This window comes from Microcebus murinus, chromosome 12, assembly GCF_040939455.1.
Source record: "Microcebus murinus isolate Inina chromosome 12, M.murinus_Inina_mat1.0, whole genome shotgun sequence".
In the NCBI taxonomy this organism is placed as follows: Eukaryota; Metazoa; Chordata; class Mammalia; order Primates; family Cheirogaleidae; genus Microcebus; species Microcebus murinus.
The window spans coordinates 22509176-22533003 of NC_134115.1; the positions used below are offsets into that span (position 1 = coordinate 22509176).

Sequence of the window (23828 nt, forward strand, 5' to 3'; positions counted from 1 at the left end):
TGCGTAAAATTCAGGCACACATTTTAGGGCTCCCTCCGCATAAATTATATTGAAAGTCTAAGTTCACAAAATGCTGGGAGTTGGAATAATTTAAATTCATACATTTCACAGATAGGGAAACTGAGGCTAGAGACGTGAGGGGACTTGGCATTTGCCAAATTGTCAGGGAGAAGGGGACAGTGCAGTGGTCCTCAAACCTGCCTGCACAGTAGAAACATCATTTCTAAGAGAAGGTCAGGAGAAGCTCAAATACATGCTTAGGCTTCACCCCAGGTCAATAATTCAATCAGAATCTCTGGGGAAGGTGTGGGGTCCCAGCATCTTGGTTGTGAACCATTGGTGTAAGAAATAAAAAATAATCGGACCAATATTTGTAAGTATTAAGTTCTATACTTGGTTCTAACACTTTCTAGCTTTACACCTTGAATTTTCCCTTTTGTAAGATTGGAATATTAATTTCTAGACTCACAGATTTAACAAAGATTCAAATACCATTTGATTATTATTTACATATCAAAATTATAAATAGCCTAAAGAATAGGAGAGTGGCAAAAAAACCTACAGCATCTTCATATGATTGAGTTTTATGCTGTCATTAAAAATAAAGTTTCCTAAGACTTCATAAAAACATAGGATGATGTTTATGCCTAATGCTTAGTGTGAAAAGCAGGATAGAAGACTCTCATGTCCATGCTATTAAAAACATCTGGCAAAAAGTACACAAGGCAAAAGACTGGAAAGAAATATATCAACAATTAACTAAAAATGGCTACATACTGTATAATTCCAACTATATAACATTCTGAAAAAGGCAAATCTATGGAGATAGTAAAAAAAAAAATCAGTGGTTGTCAGGGATTGGGGAGTGAGGGATGAGTAGGCAGAGCACAGAGGATTTTTAGGGTAGTGAAACTGCTCTGTCTGATATATAATGGTAGATATGTGTCATTATATATTTGACCAAACTCATAGAAGGTACAACACCAAGAATGAACCCTAATATAAACTGTGGACTTTGGGTGATAATGATGTGACAATGTAGGTTCATCAATTATAACAAATTTACCACTCTGGTGTCAGATTGATAGTCGTGGAGGCTGTGCATGCGTGGGGGTAGGGAGTATATGGGAAACCTCTGAACTTCATATTCAATTTTGCTATCAATCTAAAACTGCTCTAAAAAATAAAGTTTATCAATGAAAAATAAAATTAACTGGAGCCATCTGGCTAGTAAGATTGTTGGTGATTTATTTCTTCTTGCAATTCAAACCAACAGTAAACAAACAATCCATTAAAGGTGTAAGTTCAAGATGAATGAATGCCAACAAGATGTTGAGTGTGTCCTATCTGACACATGGTTGTTTTATTTTAAGTGGAAAAAGATTAGACCTTAAAGTAGAAAGATCACACTTTGCTCAGAAGATGAAAATGAGCAATTGTACTCACCATCCTTGCAGATGGCTCCCATTTGACACATTCCTAAGTCTAAGAGATACCCACTGGGGCAGCTTGTACAGTTCTTGAATCCTGGGCCACTGCACGTCAAACAACTGGTATCACATCTATGGAAAAATGTGCAAGTTTTTTATCCATTCACATGTCATGCACAGGGAAAGGTATATTTACCTTTTTGTCTTAAACATAATTCTTAACATAATGTCTTAAAAATCTTTAAAAATTTTTTCCTTACAATAATTTCTAGGTTTGATAACATTAAAGAAATCCTAGCAGGTAGACGCTGTGATTTTTCTTTTTTTTTTTTTTTGAGACAGAATCTTACTTTGTTGCCTGGGCTAGAGTGCCGTGGTGTCAGCCTCGCTCACAGCAACCTCAAACTCCTGGGCTCAAGCGATCCTCCTGCCTCAGTCTCTTGAGGAGCTGGGACTACAGGCATGTGCCACCACGCCCGGCTAATTTCTTCTGTCTATTTTTAGCTGTCCAATGAACTTCTTTCTATTTTTGGTAGAGACGGGGTCTCGCTCTTACTTAGGCTGGTCTCGAACTCCTGAGCTCAAACACTCCACCTGCCTCGGCTTCCCAGAGTGCTAGGATTACAGGCGTGAACCACTGTGCCCGGCCTGACACTGTGATTTTTAAAGGGGATGTAGAAGGTACTTGACATAGAAATACTACTTTAGAGGTTTTAAAGTGCTCCTGCATTAAAAAAAAAAATTAAAAATATCAAAGATAAGTTGAGTTAAAGGTGCAGGGCAGTGTCCATAGGTAAATGTTTAAAGCCAATTTTATCATTAAAAATTCTAAGTTTCCTTATTATTTATGAAAGTAGTCTTATAAAGAGCCCAGGTCCCAAATGCTAGGGCCCAGGGGGCAGATTCACTTACTTTTTGCAGGATTTGTATCCATTCTCCAAAGAGTGGTCAAAGTAATAGCTGATACTGCAGCTCTGCACGCATCTCCCATCCTCCATGAAGTAACCCTCCGTGCAGTTAATGCACCCATCAGCTCCCGCCCCTTGAAAGGAAGACAAAGGCAGGGAACAGAAATGGAACCTCAGTGGCGGTTGCATAATGGGGCTTCTTCTTTAATGGCTTGCAAAAATGACATTCATCTGCAACCATTTTAAGAGCAATAATTTAATATTTGTGCTTTTTCTTAATTTCCTTGGGGACCCTCCCCATCCCCCCCACCCCTGTTTAGATGGAACCTATTTGCCAAAAAATATCCACTCTCCTTGGAAAGAAGAGAAGATATCACTGGGTTATTTCAGTTTCTCAACGAGGACGGGATGCTTAGGGCTCTTTGACTTTGAGCGAGAATACATGCACGATTACTGAAAAAGAGATCTGTTTCTCTAGAATTTACTTTAAAAGTATCAAATGGGTTGCAGGAGTGATAGCTAAAACCAGAGCAAGTCCAGAGCCAGGAGAAGGAACAAAAGAACCGTGGAAGGTACCGGCACAAGTGGCGCAGAAGCGGTGGCAGGACTGGCAGTCCTGGCCGTTGAAGTACTGCCCATCCTCGCAGGACACTGAACACCGGGATCCCTGCAGGCTAGGAGAAATATAAACGGAGCTTTAAACAGACTGCTGCGATCCAGGCAGAGCAGTAACGACTCCCCAAGCTCCATATGTAACAAATACAGTTCCCTGCACAGACCAGTGGATTTGGCAAAGCTTCAAAGCAGGGGAAATAGCCCCTGTACCCTCTTTTTTCCCCCTCCTGATGCCTATAATGCTTCTCTGTGCCTCTAATGATGCCTGCAGCCTGTACATGTGCTGTTAAGCTTTGGGGACATTCTCCTTAATTTGTTAGACTGATGGACACATTCCAACTCTGCCCAACATCTTACAGCCCAGAGGTTTTGTAAAGCGTTTGATAAAACAATCACATTGCCTGACAATATGTCTACCAATTCCCTAATATCCAGACTTACTATATAATAAATCTTAAAGTTATTTTATAATTGTAAATGCACTGGGAACACATGGTTAAAATGAATTATGCTTGAATAAAAGTATACAACTACCCCTGCCCAACCCCCAGCCCAAACTCCTCAGAGTAGACATTTTTGTTTTTAAGTGCTGCTGATGTTAGTGTTATGTTGGTTCCCATAAAAACAAAATTCTAATATACTTTTGCCTGTTCCTTAATTTGTTCATTTTAAACACTCTAAATGATATTAATAAATTTAGCAAAATTATCTATCTATATTGTTGCTTCCCCAAACTCAACTTTTCTTAGTTTTACTATTATTTAGTGCTTCTGGGAGTTATCTACACCATATTAAATAATTTATTTAAATTTCTATTTCTCTATCTAGCACTATGAGACAGTATCCAATGAGTTGTCGGAATGTCAAATGAGGAATGCATATTTTTCTCTCCATCCGAATTTCTGTCAGCTATGACATTTTTCATAGTCTACAGGTTGATTCTTAAAATTCAAAACAAATACATAAAATTTACAATATTTAATATAAAATATTATCCATTAAATAACTAATATCATCAGAAACATAAACCTATGTCACCAAATCAATGACACTAGAAGATGTGTATCTAAGCAACGAGGTCAAAGGGTTTCTATTTTCTTAAACTCTTTCTATTGTACCAATTGGCATCTTGTTTGACTTCTTCATATATGGATCATACTAATTTGAGAAACTACAATTTCCTTCTCACTACTGCACTTGGCTAGTCTTAAACCCAATAAATTAACATTTATTTTTCTTTATGTCCGTTAAAGACATTTGGAAAGTACAAGAACAAAGTAGATGAAGAAAAGAATCCCAAAGAGTCCCTGTTAGCATTTTAATTCATTTCCTTCCTGGATTTTATGCACAGACATTTTCCCCTGTTTGTTTTTAGCCACTATTTAAAAATGTACAAGTCTCTCGAGGCAAAACTGTCAACCCTAGAAGCCCCTAGAAAAATGTAAAGGGCCACAAGGGGACTGAGGGCAGCATAAATGAAAGTGTACTCCATTCATACATCTTCTCACTGGCCAGAGAGCTGTCATTTAAAAAGCCAGCGAAAGAAAATCCCATTCCCTTTCTGTAGCGCTAGGAAAAAAATGACATTGCCTCAAATGGATCCTTTTGTGGAAAGAAATAGGACCACCAAAAAGCTTATGCAAGTTTTAAAAAACTGCCTAGTTTTTCTAATGCAGGACAGCACTTTCCTGTGAGGTTGGCATCCGTTCAGCAGGAGACAGAGGGAGCACTGTGTGGGGAAGGAAGGAACTCAGGGGGACGGAAAACAGGCAGCAGTCACCGAGCCCTGAAGCTTTCTGCTGCTTCCAAACACAGGTACGGCAGCGAGGCCAGCATGCGTGGTGCTGTGACCGCCTCCACTGTGTCTGTGATAAACAGAGCAGGTGACACCTGTCCTGTCCAACATGCCCAGGCACACGGGGCTACCGAGCCCTTGAAAGGTAGCTAGTGTGGCCAAGGAATGGGCTTTTACATTTTATTTAATTTTAATTAAGTCTAATGTGAAAAGTTGGCACTTGATTCCATTACTGGCAACATTTTGAGTAAGTCTGGAATAACTTGGCGATGTAAAATTTTCTTTTTCCACTAGATTTTATAAAAGCTAAATACAGATCAAGTATTTCTCATAAAAAATTTTTGTCCGAATTGAGATGTGCTTTGAGGGCAAAATGCACACCAGATTTTGAAGACTTAATACAACAATGAAAAGAATATATAACAGCTCATTAATACTTTTTGATATTGTTGAAATGATAATATTTTAGATATACTAAGTGAAATAAAATATTTTATTAAAATCAATTTCCCCTGTATCTTTTTATTTCTTTTAATATGACTACTGGCATATTTAAAATTACATTTATGGCTCTCATATTTCTACTGGTGTGAAGTGGTTTAACTCACTCTGTAAAATGTTCCCTAAGAACTAAAATAATTTAAATAATCCTTTAGTTCTCAAGGACCAATTTTGTGACAGGTGATGGAATAAGTACCTTATAAATGTTATCACAGTTAAACCTTATAATCCAGCAAAGTAGGGGTTATTATCACCATTTTATAGATAAGAAAACGGAGACTCAGAGTGGTTAAGTGACTTGCCCAGGATCACACAGCTAATAAACAGCAAAGGATGATTTGAGCTCACATCTGCTCCTTTTCCAAGAAGTAATTAGGAAGCTAGATAAACTGTTATTTATCAAGGTTGAAGTCTTGCGATGAAAGGTGCTAAGCAAATTAACACGGAATGCATTCATAAGGCAAAAAAGAAATAAAGCCACAGGTAATCGGAAATCTAAATGAAAAGGATGTTCTCATAGTGATCGCTTTTTTTTTTCTTTTTAAATTTTTCTTCTCACTCCCTTTCTCTCTTTTCTGCCACTGCTTTATCAACCAACCCATACTGAGTACTAGAAAGAATGACCTTCCTGGAAACTGCCTAGACTCTGCCCATTTTACCTCTGATCAAAGGTGAAAATAAAGGTGTAATCAATATTTAAAAGAGGGCTAGTGCAGCCCTGCAGCCCTGCAGAATTCTAAGTCTATCTAAAGCCAGAAGTCCAACTTCTCACTCAACATAAAATGGTGTGACTTTCTCAGCTAAGAGGCTACATAGTTCATTTGAGCTGCGTGTTGCTCTCTCCCAGCGTGGACCAACTCTCCCAGCTTTAGCGAGGAGCTAGCCATCCACTCAAGGAACTCATCTCCCGGTGTTAAATCTGTGCGCACACCGCAGCATAATGGAAACAAGCCTGAGGTACTTAAGATAAGAGAATGATTGGCTATGTGGAGAGAAATAATAAAGATAAGGGAATAATTTCCGACCATCCGAGGAATGAATCAAAGGATTCAGTATAACTCATTGGCACTACCCGCATAGTAATCGTTGACTGGCACAATGTAGGCGCACAGGCACGAAGAATGCCTCTCAAAGGGTCATTTTTACTGACTCGTATCGGAGCCATCTTTTCTAAAGAGAATTTATTTGGCTTATAACCCTTCTTTAGCCAAGATGGCATCCAATTTCTCACCTATAATGGTGGAGATAATGCAAATAGCAACCAAGAGCTCGAATGGGAGTCAAACCAAGGGTAGATAGGGAGAGCGTTATTTATTTATTATTATTTCTTTTTCAGTTTATCTACATTGAGAAGCTCCCTGGGCTGTGTGGCTTGATGAAATCCTTCACTCTCTTACCTTAACCCATCCCTACATTCTGTACAGTTGTGGAATTCAGTACACGTCTTGCAGTTTTCGCTGCATTTCCGGCAAAGATTTTTCTCTGTTTAAAAAAAAAAAAAAAAAAAAAGTTATAAATCAGTAGGTAAACTGGATTCCATAAAAGCCTGTGGAGATGTTTTAATGTTAGTTAATGTATGCTACAGTACCCATGGCCTTGAGTAGAAAATTACAGCAAAAGCACCCAAATCACCATTTGTTACCACTTCTCAGCAAACCAGGCAGGAACTGAAATACTGGGAAACACCTTAGACTTCCCTGCCATTCTGCAGACGAGAGAACTACAGCCCAGTTTACTCTTAGTTGAATAGTTTATAGGCTTTCCCCCTCTTCTTCCCATTCTCTCTCCCAAGTAGGGTTCCCTAGCTTCCAATAATGAAAATTCCACTCATGAAGCTGTGCCAATGCCGCTATGTGTGGACTGAGAAGCAATGCTGGAGGCTGCTGAATGGGGCGGTAGATGCCCATGCTTATAGCTTTCAGGACTGTTCTGATGAGCTGTACTAGGAAAGGGAACCCACATTTAAAAACACAGTAAGAGGCCGGGCGCGGTGGCTCACGCCTGTAATCCTAACACTCTGGGAGGCCGAGGGGAGAGGGTGGCTCAAGGTCAGGAATTCAAAACCAGCCTGAGCAAGAGCAAGACCCCGTCTCTACTAAAAATAGAAAGAAATTAATTGGCCAACTAAAAATATATAGAAAATATTAGCTGGGCATGGTGGCACATGCCTGTAGTCCCGACTACTCTGGAGGCTGAGGCAGAAGGATTGCTTGAGCCCAGGAGTTTGAGGTTGCTGTGAGCTAGTCTGATGCCCTGGTACTCTAGCCCGAGCAACAGAGTAAGACTCTGTCTCAAAAAAACCCAAAAAAGCAAAAACACAAAAAACACCCTACGAGGTAATTCCTTATTTCGTGCATTGTCTAAACTAGTATTTTGCACTTTATAGCTGCCATGGAAATAATATAAATGTCATTATATTTCAGATAATATCTATATTCTGGAGAATAGAAATATATTGGTTTGAACAAATATACTGTGAAGGCTGGCTTTCCTGTTTAATACCAGGTCCATATTATTTTAAAAAAATGACAAATTCACAGTTGTTTTATAGTGGAAAATAATGATTTGGCATATATGTAAAAATATATATATCTTTAGAGATGGGGTCTTGCTACGTTGCTCAGGGTGGATTCAAACTCCTGGCCTCAAGCAATCCTCGCACCTCAGCCTTCCAAGTAGCTGGGAATACAGGTGTGAGTTGGTATATTAAGGAAGGCCTTTTACCTTAGACAAAATTTTGCTGGAGACTTGGTACCTGCTCTGATGTGCAAGTGGATTCTATCCACATATACGTGTAGAACCTGATGGAGCTTTGTTCATGGGTTTCTCTTCCTCTATCTGCTTTTTAAATGTCAGTGTTCTTCAGCATTCCACACAGAACACTGCTTTAATGGATGTCTGCAAGGACATGCTAGATCTAGACTGAGCTCTCAGCACGAAATACGAAGCCCTTTACAAATAGGGTAGTTATCAGATGGTCTCTGTGTCATTGAGTCACTGTGTCATTGAGAATACTAGACATGGCATAGAATCTGAACTCAGATGACCTGGGTTCATATTCTGCTTTTGAGCACCTTTGGTGGGCAAATCCAGGGTCTCTCTTCTCTCAGTTGTTAAATGGAGATTGCAATGATACTTGCCTCTCAGCTTGTCTTAAGAAGTTAATGAAATTATTCAAGGGAACCATATGAACTATTAAGCATTGTAATTATTACTAGTCATGATCATATGTGGTCACTATATTGTATATAAATGGACTCATTAGAAGAGGAAACTATAACAAAGGCAATTATGTAGAAGGTGAGAGATACACAGATCACTTGTATCAACACTGTGTGGTAGCTGAAATTAATAGCCTTTCTTAATTATCCACCTCCCAGGCTCTGAAAACAGAACTAACTGACTCTCTCAATTATCTTGATCCTGTCATACGATATTCTAGAACCAAATTTCTTTTCTGAGGCTCGGACTTCTTGATAGAAATTGGACTCCTCCCCACCCCAAGGAATATGGCATATTTCTGCAAATCCCTTATTCCCTTTCCTCTCTCCCAGTTTCTCCTTTCTCCATCAAGTTGAAGCTCATGTTCCAAATTTGGGGGCAAATAAGAACTACAGGGAAGTCCATACTCATTGCTCTACAGGGCATGTTAGGAAACTCTACCTTCATCGTAGAGAAATAAATACCAGCCTTGGAATCAAGAGAGAATTTTACTTCTTTTTTAAAAAACAATTCTTGTTCCTTTAAATTTGAGTTTTCTTTTTCTTAGACTGTACAAAAACATGAAATCTTATGCCATCATATATCATGATGTGACATCCTTGTTAAGACAAATTATCCAGAACTCAGAAATAAAGTAAAAGTTACCTGTAGCCCTTTCCAGGGCCACATTGGAGCACTAACACATCTGCCCAAAGGGCAATGTGCCACTGTCTGTTTGCTAATGACAGCTGATTAGGGCCCAAACTCTGTGAAGTTACATGTTAATGCACAGTAAAGTTGCAAATGATTTCTATCCATTAGAAGAAATACCCGGCCAACATTCTAATTGGACTGCCCTGTGGAAAATTATTCCATTTTGTTTCTAACTCAGCAAAAGGATTTCACTTTGCTTTTCCTGGTAGACTGTCGTACCTGATCGTCTTCGAACCCATTTATCATCTTACATGTTCCATCATTAACGGGATAAATAAGTCTTTGACACATGTTCATTCTACATTTATAAAAATGTCATGCTTTTTGAACTTTTCAAAAAGTACATTTTGATACCAGACAGGCCTGGTGCCCATGTGGTGAGCATGCAGAAGACTGCAGGCCTTGCTGCAAGTCAGCTTATAAGGCCGGCCCTTGGCTGGCATTTGGCAACTTCCATTTTGGGAGGGTCCCCATCACCCTCACAAGCGTGGCTCATATTGTCTAAAACCATTTGTACAAACAATACGGTTTATGATGAAAAAAACCTCATTTCCTTCTGGGAGTCTGGAATTGTGGTCCATGCTAGGCCAGACCAGCCCCCAGTATCAACCCTGGGCTCTGGGTCTCTAATGAGGTTCCCTCAACATGGGGTTGCATGTTGTCACAAACTTGCTGGGGCAACGAACACATTAACTGCCACGTGAGTTGTATTTAACTCACTCTGGTTTTCAGCCGGGGGCCTCACGAAGCATATGTAACTCACACGTCTCTTCACCTTGGCAGCCCTGTGAACTATTTTTCAAGTTGCAGATAACTCAAGTACAGAAAACAATAAAAAATAAAAAAAAATTTTCGTTACATTCGAAAGGACTATTTTGTTTTTGAAGTTGTTATTCTATTTTCGTAATAAAACACCGCGGCCCTAAGGAAAAAAAAATTTTTTCCCTAGTGTGGCAGTCGATGTGTTAAACATGTCCTCTTGTGACTTCCCTGTGAGGGGACCCTTGGAAGCTTGTGTCTGGTTTCCTCTGGACTTTGTCCCATACGCCTTTTCCCTTTGCTGATTTTACTTTGTACGTTTTGCTGTGACAAATCACCCCTGTGAGTACACGGGTATGACTGTAACGGGAGTACTGTGAGTACTCCTAGCAAATCACTGACTAAGGCAGTGGTCTTGAAGGTCCCGTGACGAAGTTACTTACAGGAATTTGTACACAAAGCTTCTAAACTGTCCTCTTAAAATAAATTGGCTAGATCCTGTCTGACATGAAGCAAAGCCCAGATTTCAACAAGGAGGACTAACCCTCCCAAGGTCACTTGAACGAAATCCCCACATTTTCTTCTCTAAAACCCAAATATTTGAAGTCAACTCACTGGTGTCCTGATATGACCCATCAGGGCAGTGAGTAACGCAGCTGTTGGATTCTTCGTTCAGGAAGTATCCGTATTTACAGGACAGGCACTGGTCGCCGTGGCTGCCGAAGCAGGCTTCACAGTTGGGGGCACACTTCCTGCAGCGCTTCTTGTCCGCGTGGTAGTGGCCAGGGGGGCAGCTGGAGACACAGATCCTGCGTTGCGGAACGAGAAGGAGGAAGGCAGCGTCACTAGTGGCTCAGTCAGTCCTCGGCCTTCTCCTGGAGGTGCTAAGCAAACAGCTGAACTCAGCCTCAAACTCAGTTTCAAGCCGGGATGCCAACACTACATCCAGAGGGCCTAATTCTGTATGTTAAAAAGCTTCCTCCTGTGGGCTGGGCGCGTTGGCTCACGCCTGTAATCCTAGCACTCTGGGAGGCCGAGGCGGGCGGATTGCTCGAGGTCAGGAGTTTGAAACCAGCCTGAGCAAGAGCAAGACCCCATCTCTACTATAAATAGAAAGAAATTAATTGGCCAACTAATATATATAGAAAAAATTAGCCGGGCATGGTGGCGCATGCCTGTAGTCCCAGCTACTTGGGAGGCTGAGGCAGCAGGATTGCTTGAGCCCAGGAGTTTGAGGTTACTGTGAGCTAGGCTGACAACATGGCACTCACTCTAGTCTGGGCAACAAAGTGAGACTTTATCTCAAAAAATAAAAAAAAGTTTCCTTCTGTGCAGGCTGTCGAAGTAGCAATGCAGTGACCCAATGTCATGTCCACCCAGGAAGGCATCTCGTGTTGCAAACTAGGTCCTAGTTTGCATCTGGCTCTTTAAAAGGAATGATGGCTAGAATTGAGTCTCAGAGGAAGGCCATGGTGGTGAATCACCACGATAAAGATAAGAATGTGAGGTAATGGAGGTAATGCGTATGTTAAATAGCTTGATTTAGTCATTCCAAGATATGTGTGTGTGTGCATGTATATGTATAAACATGTTGTGCAGCACAATTATATACAATTTTTACCTGTCAATTGACACAAATAAAGACAAAGGAAAGTCTAGAGGGGCACGTGCTTAGCTTCTCCTTCCCCATCAACCCTCCAAATGTGGGAGAAGACCTTGGCAGTTTCATAGCATGCATGCACATATTACATGCTGTGATTCAGTATAATTTTCATCATTTTGAATTATACAGGAGGCAGTGGACAAGCACAGTGGCCTCTTTTCTGTGCTTAGGTCCTGGAGGGAGAACTCTGTGGCACTGGCCCCATGGGGACACCTGGGACATGCTGCAGGGATCTGATGTGGCCTCTCTCTCTTACCTGGTATTGTTTTTCAGCTTATAGTAGTAGTGCAAACAGTCATTGCAGTGGTCTGGTCCCGGCCCATCACAACCAACCTCACTGCACTCAGGGTCACAGGGACCTTTCCAAAAGAGAATAGAACAACACTTGGAAAAAGTGATTATAGATGATAAATGATAAATTATAGATTATAAAGTCAGGTCCGCTTTACCTTGGATTTAATATAAAATAAGACCTTTTTTTCTTATGCAAAGAGAGGTAAAGATGGAGGAATAATGGTCAATGTGGCTCTAAGTCCAGAGATGAACCCTTGATGTTTTTGACTTTTGACTCTTAGGTAACCTCAACTGACTATCAAGAATGTAAATGCTAGTCATGGTCTGGTCTTCAAAGCACGTATGGCTGCCTTGTGGGAAATAACAAATATTTCAGCATTCAAATGAACTGTAGCAACTGGGAAAAAAAACAACTGCAATTAAATATGCATAACAATAAAATGTTGGATGCATAGAAAAATGAAAAGTTGTTGACAAAAAAGAAAAAAAATGGTGATTATTCAATGCCTGGACCAAATTGCCTGTCTCATCCATGGTCATTAAAGCCATTGAATACCTCTGAAATACTGTGGCCAGCAAGAAACATCATTATGACATCTGGCACAAGCTTATCAGCATCTAGTCTTGGATTACAATGCAGGTACTTCAGGCACAGATAATAGATTTAAAATTACATCCTTCCGAGGGCCAATGGGCAGCTCAACAAAAGAAAATGACATATAAATTAAAAAAATTTGAGCAAGCTTAAAGAATTCCAGACCTGGAATGAAAGTTGCATCTCTCTTGCTACATATTCTTTGGTATAGAACTTGAGGGAATGCACAGTACGAAAAAAAAAAAAAAAGCCAGAAAGATGGAGTTATTTTATGACTGATGCAAAGCTGTCTAATGACATGGGCTCCTTATAGAAGTTTTTAATTCTCTTTTTTTTTTGTTCTCTGTATTTTGGGACATTTGGATTCATAATCTTCAAAATCTTTCCCACTGAAAACTCATATGATTTTAACTAGCCATAAATATATTGCATGAAATGTGCAAACAGTAAGTCAAGGATACCAGGAATATTTTGAATCCTACTTATTTTAATCAAAAGGATTTACAGTAGAACTTGGGATTCCTCTAGTCATTATGTGACCATGTTTTATAATTACTAAATCACAGAGATATAAAATGTTAGAACTGGGGTGAACTGACTTAGAGAAAAGTCTGAGATTTTTCAAATATCATTATCTTACTGATGAAAAATCTGATTTTCCAAGCGTTACACTATGGTCATTAAATGCCACTGAATACATCTGAAATACTGTGGCCGGAAAGACATCAAATGGCACCTGGCGCAAACTTATTAGCATCCAGTCTTGGATTGCAAAGCAGTACTTCAGGCACAGATATCCTATGGCCAGGAGAATTGGGATACACATAGGTCCTGATACCTATTTATGGTTTCCTGCTTAGAGGTAGCAAATCATATACTAGAGATGACCTCTTGATCTGAATGGAAATATGTCATTTCAAAATGCTGCAGACTTGAAATATCCCTCTGATTAATTGCAAGAATCATTTGACAACATCGTTTATTTCTATTTCCCCCAAAGCTTTAAATGGATCTCTAAATTAAATTCCAGAGCTAGTACAACTTAGGATATTTTAGCTGTCTACCGTTGCACACCAAGGTAGTGGTGTCACTGCTGCATGAAGGTTCAAGTTCACCCAGCTGTGGTCTCACAGTTCCTGGGATTCAATGAAACAGTACAGGGATCTGGTTCTGATAATGCCATCTGTGCCTCTAATCGGGCTTACTTCTAAATGAAGGTGAAAATCACAGCTCCACATAAGAGGAGTCATGGGTGGCCCTAAATTTTCACCAGATGATTTCTAGAATTAAAAAAAAAAATACAAAACATTTATTCTTGAGATATGCCCAAAGGGCTCTGTATGGCAAAGGTCCCGTGCTATGCTGTTTCTTTTATAATCTTAAACTGTCCCAGATGCAGTTTAGCATTGTAGGTTGCAGAATAATAATGAAATAATTGTCCTTGTTCCCTCACAAGGGCCAATGTCAATGTTTTAGAGATGTAATCAGAAAAATCAAAAAGATATATAACTGTTCAGAATCTTAACATTACCAAAATTTGAGTGGGAAGTATTATCAGAATTTGAGTAAGGTAAAGAGTAATATTATGCTCATTTATGTTTTTGGATACACTTTCTCCTATTAGAGGAGACAAAATGGTTTTCTATTTATAAATAGTAATGTTACAAGCTCAAATCAAAACAAGACAAAATCTAACACAATGTAGCTCTGTTTAGTTCAATTGGTCTTAATTATCCAAGCATGTTATTAACTCTAGGATACTACCTATTTAGAATAAAAGGAACTATATGGATATTTGAGATAGTCTGTTCAGGTGATTGATGAAGTAGTTTTATCTTCAGTATCTAAAGAAAAATCTCAGAACTGCAGAAAAAAACATTTCTCATCTAAAGGTGCATTATAAACAGTTCTCCATTAGGAGAAGTTTTGTCCATTATGTGTTATATATCATATCTCAAAAGGACTGAATATTCCTAGAAGTGCTAGCCAATGCATCAAGACAGTAATCAGAAATGTAATGAGAAGGACAAAAAAAAAAAAATTTGCAGGCGATATGTACCTAAAACATCCTGGAAAATCAACTCTAAAACATATAAATTAAATAAGTTAAGCAAAGTAGACATATATATGACTGTATATATGTTATACATGTGCAACAGCCAATAGATTTCCTATATACAAGCATATACTAGTTAGAAAGCATGGCATAGTTTACACTGCAAGAGCAAAAAGACCCAAAATACTTAGTGTAACACTAACAAGGAGAAAACAATCTAAAATAAAAAGATTTCAGTAAAATGAGACATAGTCTATGTTTTAGATGGAAAGCTTGTATATTGTAAAAACAATTCTTCCCATGAGATTGCACATAAATTCAACTTAAAATCCCATGGGACTTTTAAAGGAGGACTTAAAAAAATCATTCTAAAATTCATCTGGAAGAACAATAGGGCAATAATTGCTATGAAAATGAAAAGCAGATGTTCTGCAGATATTAAAATACATCATGAAATGAAAATAAGTAAAACAGTGTGGGTGGTATTGGTTTGAGAATTATTAGACTGATGAATCAGAAAAGGTGGTACCAGAGGAGATCCTGGTATAAGAACTTACTATATTACCATGTAGGAAGCATCCTACGCTAATAAAAAAGAAAGGACAGTTATTCAGCCCATGATGTTAGCCTGTTTGGAAAATAACTAAAGACGGAGCTTTAATTCACACTATATATTATAAACCAAAATAAGTTCCAGATGAATTAATGGCCAAATGTAAAAAATAAGAGATTACCAAAAAAGCATGTGACTATTTAGCTGATCTTAGAGGATAAAACTTCTGCAAAAAAATCACAAATGTTGTATCTGAAACTATAAACCCTACTCTCTTAATAGTTTTTTTTTTCCCCTGTCAAAACAATACAAAACAATACAAAAATTACTCTTGGGAAGCAACTGATAATTGAGAATGTTTTCAACAAATATGAGACAATGTGAAAAACAATAATATACAAAGACTTCTCATAAATAGATGAGAATTACTGCCACCTTGAATAGAAAAACAGATAAAAGATAGTTGTATTTAATTCAGAGATCTACAGAGGAAAAAATGTTCAGATTTACTAGCAATCAATGCTATAAAAACTTTAAAACGTGCATTTCTTTTTCCTTTTTTTTACTTTTCTTTTTCTTTTCTGGTCAATGCTGGCAGGAATGAGTACAATAAACACTCACACAGCTGGTCACAGTGTAGACTGGTACATCTTGTCTGGATAGCAATGTGACAAAATATTTCCAAGCCCTAAAACTGATTATCCCCTTTGATGTAGTAAATCTTAAAACAGAACTCTATTCTACAGAACTAATTAAGGATGTAGACAAAGACTGATAAATATTGATATTCACTGAAACCTTATTTAAAATAGTATAAGACTCTTAAGCAAACTATGCATCTCTGATTATGGGTTAAATAAATTTTAGTATGGATGTTTAAATATGTGAATATTACCAATACACAGAAACACAAATATTTGGAGGGATTAGAAAATAAGATGGAAGAAAATATTTCAGAACATGGGTAGTGTACTGTAATACCATTATGATATAATCCCACTTGTGGGGTTGATCCATGAGCTTCCTTTCCTTACCCTGTGTCCCACCGGAAGCCAGCTCACCTGCATAGTCCTCTGTACCATAGTCGTCTGTGGGGTCTTCAACTCGGCTATAGCGGAAACGTTCTATTTTAGGAAACTCGTTGGTTGGTGAATATGGCTGCACCGAGGTGCCATAGAGGACCAAAGACCATTCTTTCAATTTACCTTGAGAAATAATAATGAAACCACAGCATGACCAAATATTCATTCTTTAGCTTTGTTACTGAGAATATGTTGTCAGCAAACATACTTTAAGTCCTTCTCACTCAAGAAGAAGCAACAGAAGAACTGTGGGAAGCAGACTGGTATGAATCGCTGTGTCAGACACGGGACTAGAAATGCATATTTTCTACCATGTGCAGAATTAACTATTTAATAGTTCACATACCACATATTTACTGAGCACCTACTGTAGGATAGGCCTTGATTTAATCAGCATTTATAGGAAGACTGGGAAACAGACACACCTTGGATTGCTGGATCAGCGGCTGAATTTCAAATCATGAATATTTAAGAGAAGCACAGAATCATATAGAAGGCTTTGTTTTTCTAGGTATAAAAGTCTTATTTGATCATTTAAAAAAATTTTGGCATTATATGACTTGTTAATAAATAGACAAAAACAACTCTTTGTTCTACCTAATTTCTGAATAGAGTCATTCAATATTAAGAATATTTGGCTGGGCGCGGTGGCTCACGCCTGTAATCCTAGCACTCTGCGAGGTCGAGGCGGGCGGATTGCTCAAGGCCAGGAGTTCGAAACCAGCCTGAGCAAGAGCGAGACCCCATCTCTACTATAAGTAGAAAGAAATTAATTGGCCAACTAATACATATAGAAAAAATTAGCCGGGCATGGTGGCTACATGCCTATGGTCCCAGCTACTCGGGAGGCTGAGGCAGTAGGATCACTTGAGCCCAGGAGTTTGAGGTTGCTGTGAGCTAGGCTGATGCCACGGCATTCACTGTAGCCTGGGCAACAAAGAGAGACTCTGTCTCAAAACAAAGAATACATCACTATTTATACTATTCTATGGACCTATTCTGTCTAATGATAGTCACTAGACACATTTGGCTATTTAAATTTAAATGAAGTAAATTAATTATAATTTAAAAATTTAGGTCCTTAGAGATGCAGTGAACATATTTCAAGTGCTCAACAGCCATATGTGGCTATTGTGGTCACTATACTGCACAGCACAGATATAGAACATTTCCATCACTGCAGAATGTTCTACTGGACAATGTTGCAAAAGAGCATGTTATGGTCAGGGCCGCCTTGAGACCTGAGGCAAGTGTTTTGCCTCCTGTGAGTCTGGATCACTCACAAGGAACACTTTGCTTTAGTTTAGCTCTTATTTATGCATTTATTTCTTAGCTTCATAAAATTTTTTTTTTATTTATTTATTTATTTATTTTTTTAGTTCAGTCTCCGTAGAGACTGTCAAAAATTGCCAATGCCGACTATATTTCAAGTCGTCATGGCGGGGTATTGGGAAAAGTTTTCAATTAGCAATAATCGCGCCTCGGATAAACCTCATTGGCTACGATACTGCCACTGCGCAAAGCTAGCTTCATAAAATTAAAGTGTTCAATGCAAAAAGTTGAACATTAAAAAAAAGGAAATGTGCCTCCAGGCCATTAAGTTTAATAAGCTTCACACATCAAAAGGAATTAACCATAAGTAGGAGTGATGACTGGTAGAAGACATGATCCCTCTCTCAGTTTCCCTCCCGCCTGGGCTTAACACACAGAATCCAGGCGAGGTCTGGGGCGAGGGTCTGGGACTAGCTCAGAGAGGGCTGAACTTCATCCCGTTAGCATCTACATTCACCATCCAACCGATGCCTGACATTTTTAAGTGCTAAGTAAATGCTAAGCACAGGCCTAAATGCTTTGTAAGTTTTACTCCATTCAAACTTCACAACAACCCTAAGGTCGGTACTAGTATTCTCGGTATACGGACAGGCAAACAGAGGCACACAGGTTGCTAACTTCCTCAAGGGCAAAAAGAGGACAGACTGATGTTAAAACTCACTCTGAATCCAAGTCTTGTGTTCTTAAACAATTGTACAGTACCGTTTCCTGTTCATTTCTAGTTTAGTAGCCTGACATTTAAAAATTAACTTATTCTGTGATACATTTGTTTTCTCTGCCATCTGTATTGGGCCAGTACAGTTCGATCATATATGGTTTGCCCTCTGCCAGCTTTTCTTTGTACTCATTTGTTAATGACCCTGCTTCTTACGGTCAGGGTGTTACTCAGGCTCAGAATTCTAAGTGGCATGCATTAAGTAGTGGCAGGAAGTAAATGACTGTCGGAAATTGATGACCTATCTAATCGCCTCTGGGTAGCGATGAAAAAGAGAACCCATTTTCCTTACGGCATCTCTCAAGTGTACAAATGGAGCCTTAATACAAGGACACTGCAGGTCATCCCACCTATCAATCACCTTAAAACCTGGTTGATTTTACATAAGATCATTTTGGATCTAAAAATTAACCCTCGTAAGTGCTTTGGAGAGCGCTGTCTCAAAACTGATTATTTCCCTTTTTGCCATTTCTAAAGTACATTATAAGTCCGCTAGTGATATCCTTGCTGGGCAATTCGTCTTTTTATATTTCACTTATTATGTAATTTTATTTCCTTTGAACCTCTGCCATGATTCACATCAAATACTCTCATATTTGGGCCACCATTTTTTTCTCCTCTACCATTTTTTCTATTTGTTAATTTCCATAGAAGATTCTGTAACTGATAATGAAACATGCTGCTAAGAAATAGTTGTGTAAATACAGAATCAAAAAAATCCATCTTACTGGCTAACACAAATGCAATCTGTATATATTGGTTTGCAAAAACCAAAAACAGTAACATCCCCCCAAACATTCTTAATAATAAACAAATGGGAAGAAACAATAAGCAAATTTAAACTCAGTGTGGAGCCAGGAACTTCTATATTTGGGGATGATTCTACCATTTAAATGGCTAGAAAACCCCTACATCTTCAACTGAATATCTACTGGCCTTCTAAAGAAATTCCTTATTAATCAGAGAGAGAAAAACGTATCACAGGACTGTATGCCACACAAACAATGATAGAAACCCAAGCATGTGTACACATACATACACAAACACACCTGTAAACAAGAAACTGAAAGTCCCTTACCAAAAGTATGGCTAATGCTGAAATGAAAGGTTGGTTGAAGAAAAGAAACACAAATATGATATGTTTTTAAAGCCAGTAGTAGCAGTAGGGTATGTCTCTTCTGGTATCTCTAAAATGATTGGCAGTAACTGAGGTTAAAAGCAGAAGCCAATGTTATGAAATAGATAACTTTGGATTATCGGAGCTGCTGCAGAGAGCTTTTAACCCAGAAAATCATAGTAAGCTCTGTACAGACTCTGAATTCCTTGAGGGCAAAGGGATTTATACTCATAGCCCCAACCCTCGTATGCAATGCCTGGGTGACAAGTAGCATGCCCCAAAGGACTGGCCTGCTCTTGTTGCAAGGGAGTAGAATTGCTGGTGTCTGGAGGTAACAAAGAGTAGAGTCACTTTTAGTTAGTTTTGTAACTGTTTAAAATTCTTAACAGATAATCTACCCTTTAGATCTGCAAGTTGTGCCCCTTGGTACCCAAATGCCACGCTTCGGCAGTGTTTATTTCTCTGGGGTCTCTTGAAATATAAGATCCCTTCAGTGAGACCCACTGATGGGTCAACTGGGAGCTGGCCTGTGGTCAGGGCAGCACAAAAGCATCATCATGCTGCCATTGCCCTTATGTGCCACGATCCCACGTGTCTTCATGGCAGGGACAATAAGCATGCCCTGAAAAGAGGAGGCAAGCAGAGAGGAAGGTCTTAGGCTCTAAGTAGATTATGAAGAAGTGAAAGTATCTACAAACCACGGTCTATAATCTGAATGGCTTGTCTATGGATCCTGCCTTGTTGGCAAACATTTGCTTTCTGCATAAGACAGAGGCAACCATTATACTCAAGCTGTATGCTGAAGGTGAGCTGGTCACAGACATTCTTTGACAAGACGTTAACTCTGATTCATTGTGGATGGGCCACCATTTGGAGAGTGCTGTCTCAAAACTGACCACTTCCCTTTGTGCCAGGGAGTTTTGACGTCCCTGACTGTGGGACTATTGTGAGAACACATATGAACTGCATCACAGAGTTGGGGAAAAGAGATAACCAGAATGTACAATCAAAAATGGATCTCTCAGAATGAGTAACTTTCCTAGATTGGCAGGCAAAAGCCTGTTATACCCCTGTGTTCTACTCTGTGTCTCCTTTGCCCTGTGCAACCGGCTGTATCTGAATTATACACACACTTTTACAACTACAGAAATGTCTATGTTAATTTACTCTGTAATCAGTAAAGGGTTAGAATTGAATGTCAGTCCTAAAAGTCCCCATCAGTCTGGTTCACTGCAGATGCCGTGAACAGAGCACTGAGAAGGAGGACTTTATCTGATGACTAAAGAGGTGTCCATGGGTAGGTGAGAAGCAAGACAGTTATCAAACAGATCAGTTATTGCTGGGCCAAGCACTCTGCAGGGCTCTGTCATGGGCAACACGGGCAACACAATATCTCACCTCTTGTTGACTTTGTATTTTCCCTTATTTTAAATTCCAAACAAGCTTCCTATGTTAGCATGAAAAGGGAAATAGGCTGTGTGCAGCATCAGAGTCTGAGACTACCTGAAAAGATCTTTGTTAACATTGCAATTTCCATGTTTTACATATTAAGAAGGTTTTCTTTTTTCTTGGCTCTTGGGCTCATGCAGGGCAGAATACCATCATTCAGATTAGCTGGCACAGGCCAAACTCAATGTCTTGCCTGAACTGTAAATTAAATTTAGGGAAAACTAAAAGAAAAAGACAACTAAGGAAACCTGTTTCCTCTTGTGAAGAAATTATGACCATGCAATTTAACACATTACAGGACAAGGCTGGCTTATTTACAGACAAAGAAAGTACAGGAAGCTGGTTAGAGATGTGGATCATGTATTCTGAAACATCAATCAAGAGCTGTCACGTTTTATTCTATGCTTATGTCTAAATATTTATTCTTTATTTCTTATCTTTAAATTATTACCTCTCGCATGGTAATCTTAAGAACTGGAAGTATGCAGACATTTCAAAGCACACATGAAATGAATCACATGAAAAAAGATAATACTGACACAAGACTGGGAAACACTCTTTGGCCACAATACACCCCATCATTTTCTTCTACATAGTTGACCAATTTAAAGAGAGGGATACAAGCTAAAGGATGACCCAAAAATAAAAAAAAATAAAAAAATAAAGAGAGGGAGTTCTTACCTGGAGTCTTAAAGTTCCTCAGTTGAGAGGGAGTGTCATAAACTTCAAGGATCCAGTCACCAGCGGCTCGTTCTCCCCAGCAATGAATGGTCATAAACTCCCAGTTTTTAAATCCTTCCATGGAATGGTCGAATAGCCTGAAAGAGAACCATATAACATTGCTTTGTTTGTTATTTAAAATCCAGTGAGGGTGAAGTCAAGACTCTGGTCCTCATCTTCCATCAGCATGTTTAGCTAGACACTGGAGATCGCCTTTATCCTGAATGTCGCTAGTTAGCAGATCCATACATATATCATTGTTCTGCCACAGGGAAACAGGACTGGGGCTGGCCGTGTAACAGCAAATCTGGAAGGGATGACCCACTGGGGATCAGGGAAATGAGGCTCAGACTCTATCCACATGACTGACAGCGGAGTATTGAAGATGTGGAGCAACTAGAACTCTCTTACAGTGATGGGAATGTAAAATGGTACAGGGGCTCTGGGAAATAGTTCGACGGTTTTGACAAAGTTAAACACACACAATGAAACTCAACAATCCCTCTCCTATGTATTTACTCAAGAGAAATGAAGACATGTGTTTGCACAAAGAACTTCACAGGAATGTTCATAATCACCAAAAACTATATACAGCTCAAAAATCTCTCAACTGCTAAAGCGGTAAACAAATTATGGTCCTCTGTATCTGTCGATTTTGCATCCATGGATTCAACCAACCACGGAGTGAAAATATTAGGAAAAAAATTATGTCTGTACTGAATAGGTACAAGCTTTTTTCCTTGTCATTCTTCCCTAAACAATATATTAATATTATAACAACTATTCATATAGCATTTATATTGCATTAGGTTCCAGCCTAGATCTTGCTCTTCTACCCTTCCAAGGATTTCCTAAGCTCCTAATTCTCTATCTGAAATCTCTCCACTTAAAAAATCTAGAATTATTCTGTTTCCTGTGATGGAATCCTGAAGGATACAAAAAAGGAAGAAAAATAAACGGAATCTTTATCCAAAATAAAGAGATGCTAATAGATAATGTATAATTAGCATATTAGAGAAGTAGGCATATAACATAGATTTGACTACTCCACAAAAATCCAAAAGATATTGGAGACATTTTCTATAAAGATGGAACCTACATGGTGGAGCGTGCAAGACAGGGCAATAGAATTTTTTTAGTACTTTTCTTTCGAAAATTATGAGTATCTATTATTTTATTGAAATATAATAAAATAAGAATAAGCAATTGAGAGTGAGAGAGGCTCGCAGAGAAGGAAAGCATCTCTGGCATTGTCTTAGGAGCAACCATGTCCAGTTACTGGCATATTTCTTTCCTCCAGTAGAGACAAATGCAGAGGTCACAGTCACTGGAGGCCGATGCCTGTTCAGAACATGCAATCAACGCTCCTTGTTTTTGTTTTTTTTTTTAAGACAGAGTCTCACTTTGTTGCCCAGGCTAGAGTGAGTGCCGTGGCATCAGCCTAGCTCACAGCAACCTCAAACTCCTGGGCTCAAGCGATCCTCCTGTCTCAGCCTCCCGAGTAGCTGGGACTACAGGCATGCGCCACCATGCTCGGCTAAATTTTTCTATATATATTAGTTGGCCAATTAATTTCTTTCTATTTATAGTAGAGACAGGGTCTTGCTCTTGCTTAGGCTGGTTTCGAACTCCTGACCTTGAGCAATCCGCCGGCCTCGGCCTCCCAGAGTGAACGCTCCTTGTTTTAACTTCATGTTCACCAAGTACGTTGGTCATTATAATTTGACCTTCTTTGTAGATCTTCCCATTGAGAGAAAAATGTGTCTTTCTAAAAGCAAAAATAACCCACTTAATCTCCTTATAACTTTATATATCAGAATCCTGATTTTTGAAAATCAGTCTATCGATGTGTTTGAGGCTCCTTCTAAAATGCCAGCTGGATTCTAAAGCTGAAGGGTTCAGAGGCACAGTTTTGGACTGCATTAGGTAAATGGCTGACACTCGCCATTATTCCACAGAGAAAAGCAATAAACAGGAAAATCACCTGCTACCTGTTCCCGAGCCCTTGAAAGAAAGGAAATATGAAATTATTAAGCAGTATTGTCAAGGTGTCCCATTGTCAAAAAATTCAGGAAAAGTCGAATTAAACAAAATTGAATAAATCCTTTTACTTGAAGACATCTCAGCTCTTTGGAATATGCAAATGTGTTATGTTAATCTCCATAATGGTGTTAAATGGGAGGCAGTGATTTTCAAACCTTGTTGGACATGAAGCCTGTTCTCTCTCTCACTCTTTTAGAACATCTGTGTATTATCTACAAAGGTTACCTCTTTGAACAGAGGAGTGTGGCACTTCGATGAGGACCACGTTGGATCTGGTGACTTCCTC

The 23828-nt window shown here is 39.0% G+C and overlaps 1 protein-coding gene and 1 non-coding gene across 3 annotated transcripts in view; both read right to left on the reverse strand.

The window, feature by feature from the left end:
* The window catches only part of PCSK5 (proprotein convertase subtilisin/kexin type 5), a 427474-nt gene that overhangs the window by 149641 nt on the left and 254005 nt on the right, over positions 1-23828 (reverse strand). For both annotated transcript variants that reach the window (XM_012759779.2, XM_012759782.2), the window contains exons 13-20: positions 21461-21597; positions 16146-16289; positions 11843-11945; positions 10539-10732; positions 6647-6731; positions 2915-3012; positions 2343-2472; positions 1447-1562 (exon numbers count right to left, since the gene is read on the reverse strand). In XM_012759779.2, coding sequence (XP_012615233.2) covers positions 1447-1562; positions 2343-2472; positions 2915-3012; positions 6647-6731; positions 10539-10732; positions 11843-11945; positions 16146-16289; positions 21461-21597 — 1007 coding nt within the window. The remainder of the gene's footprint in view (positions 1-1446; positions 1563-2342; positions 2473-2914; positions 3013-6646; positions 6732-10538; positions 10733-11842; positions 11946-16145; positions 16290-21460; positions 21598-23828) is intronic.
* LOC142874620 (U4 spliceosomal RNA) lies at positions 17551-17691 on the reverse strand. The gene has a single exon (XR_012922284.1). It is a non-coding gene; the product is annotated as a U4 spliceosomal RNA (small nuclear RNA).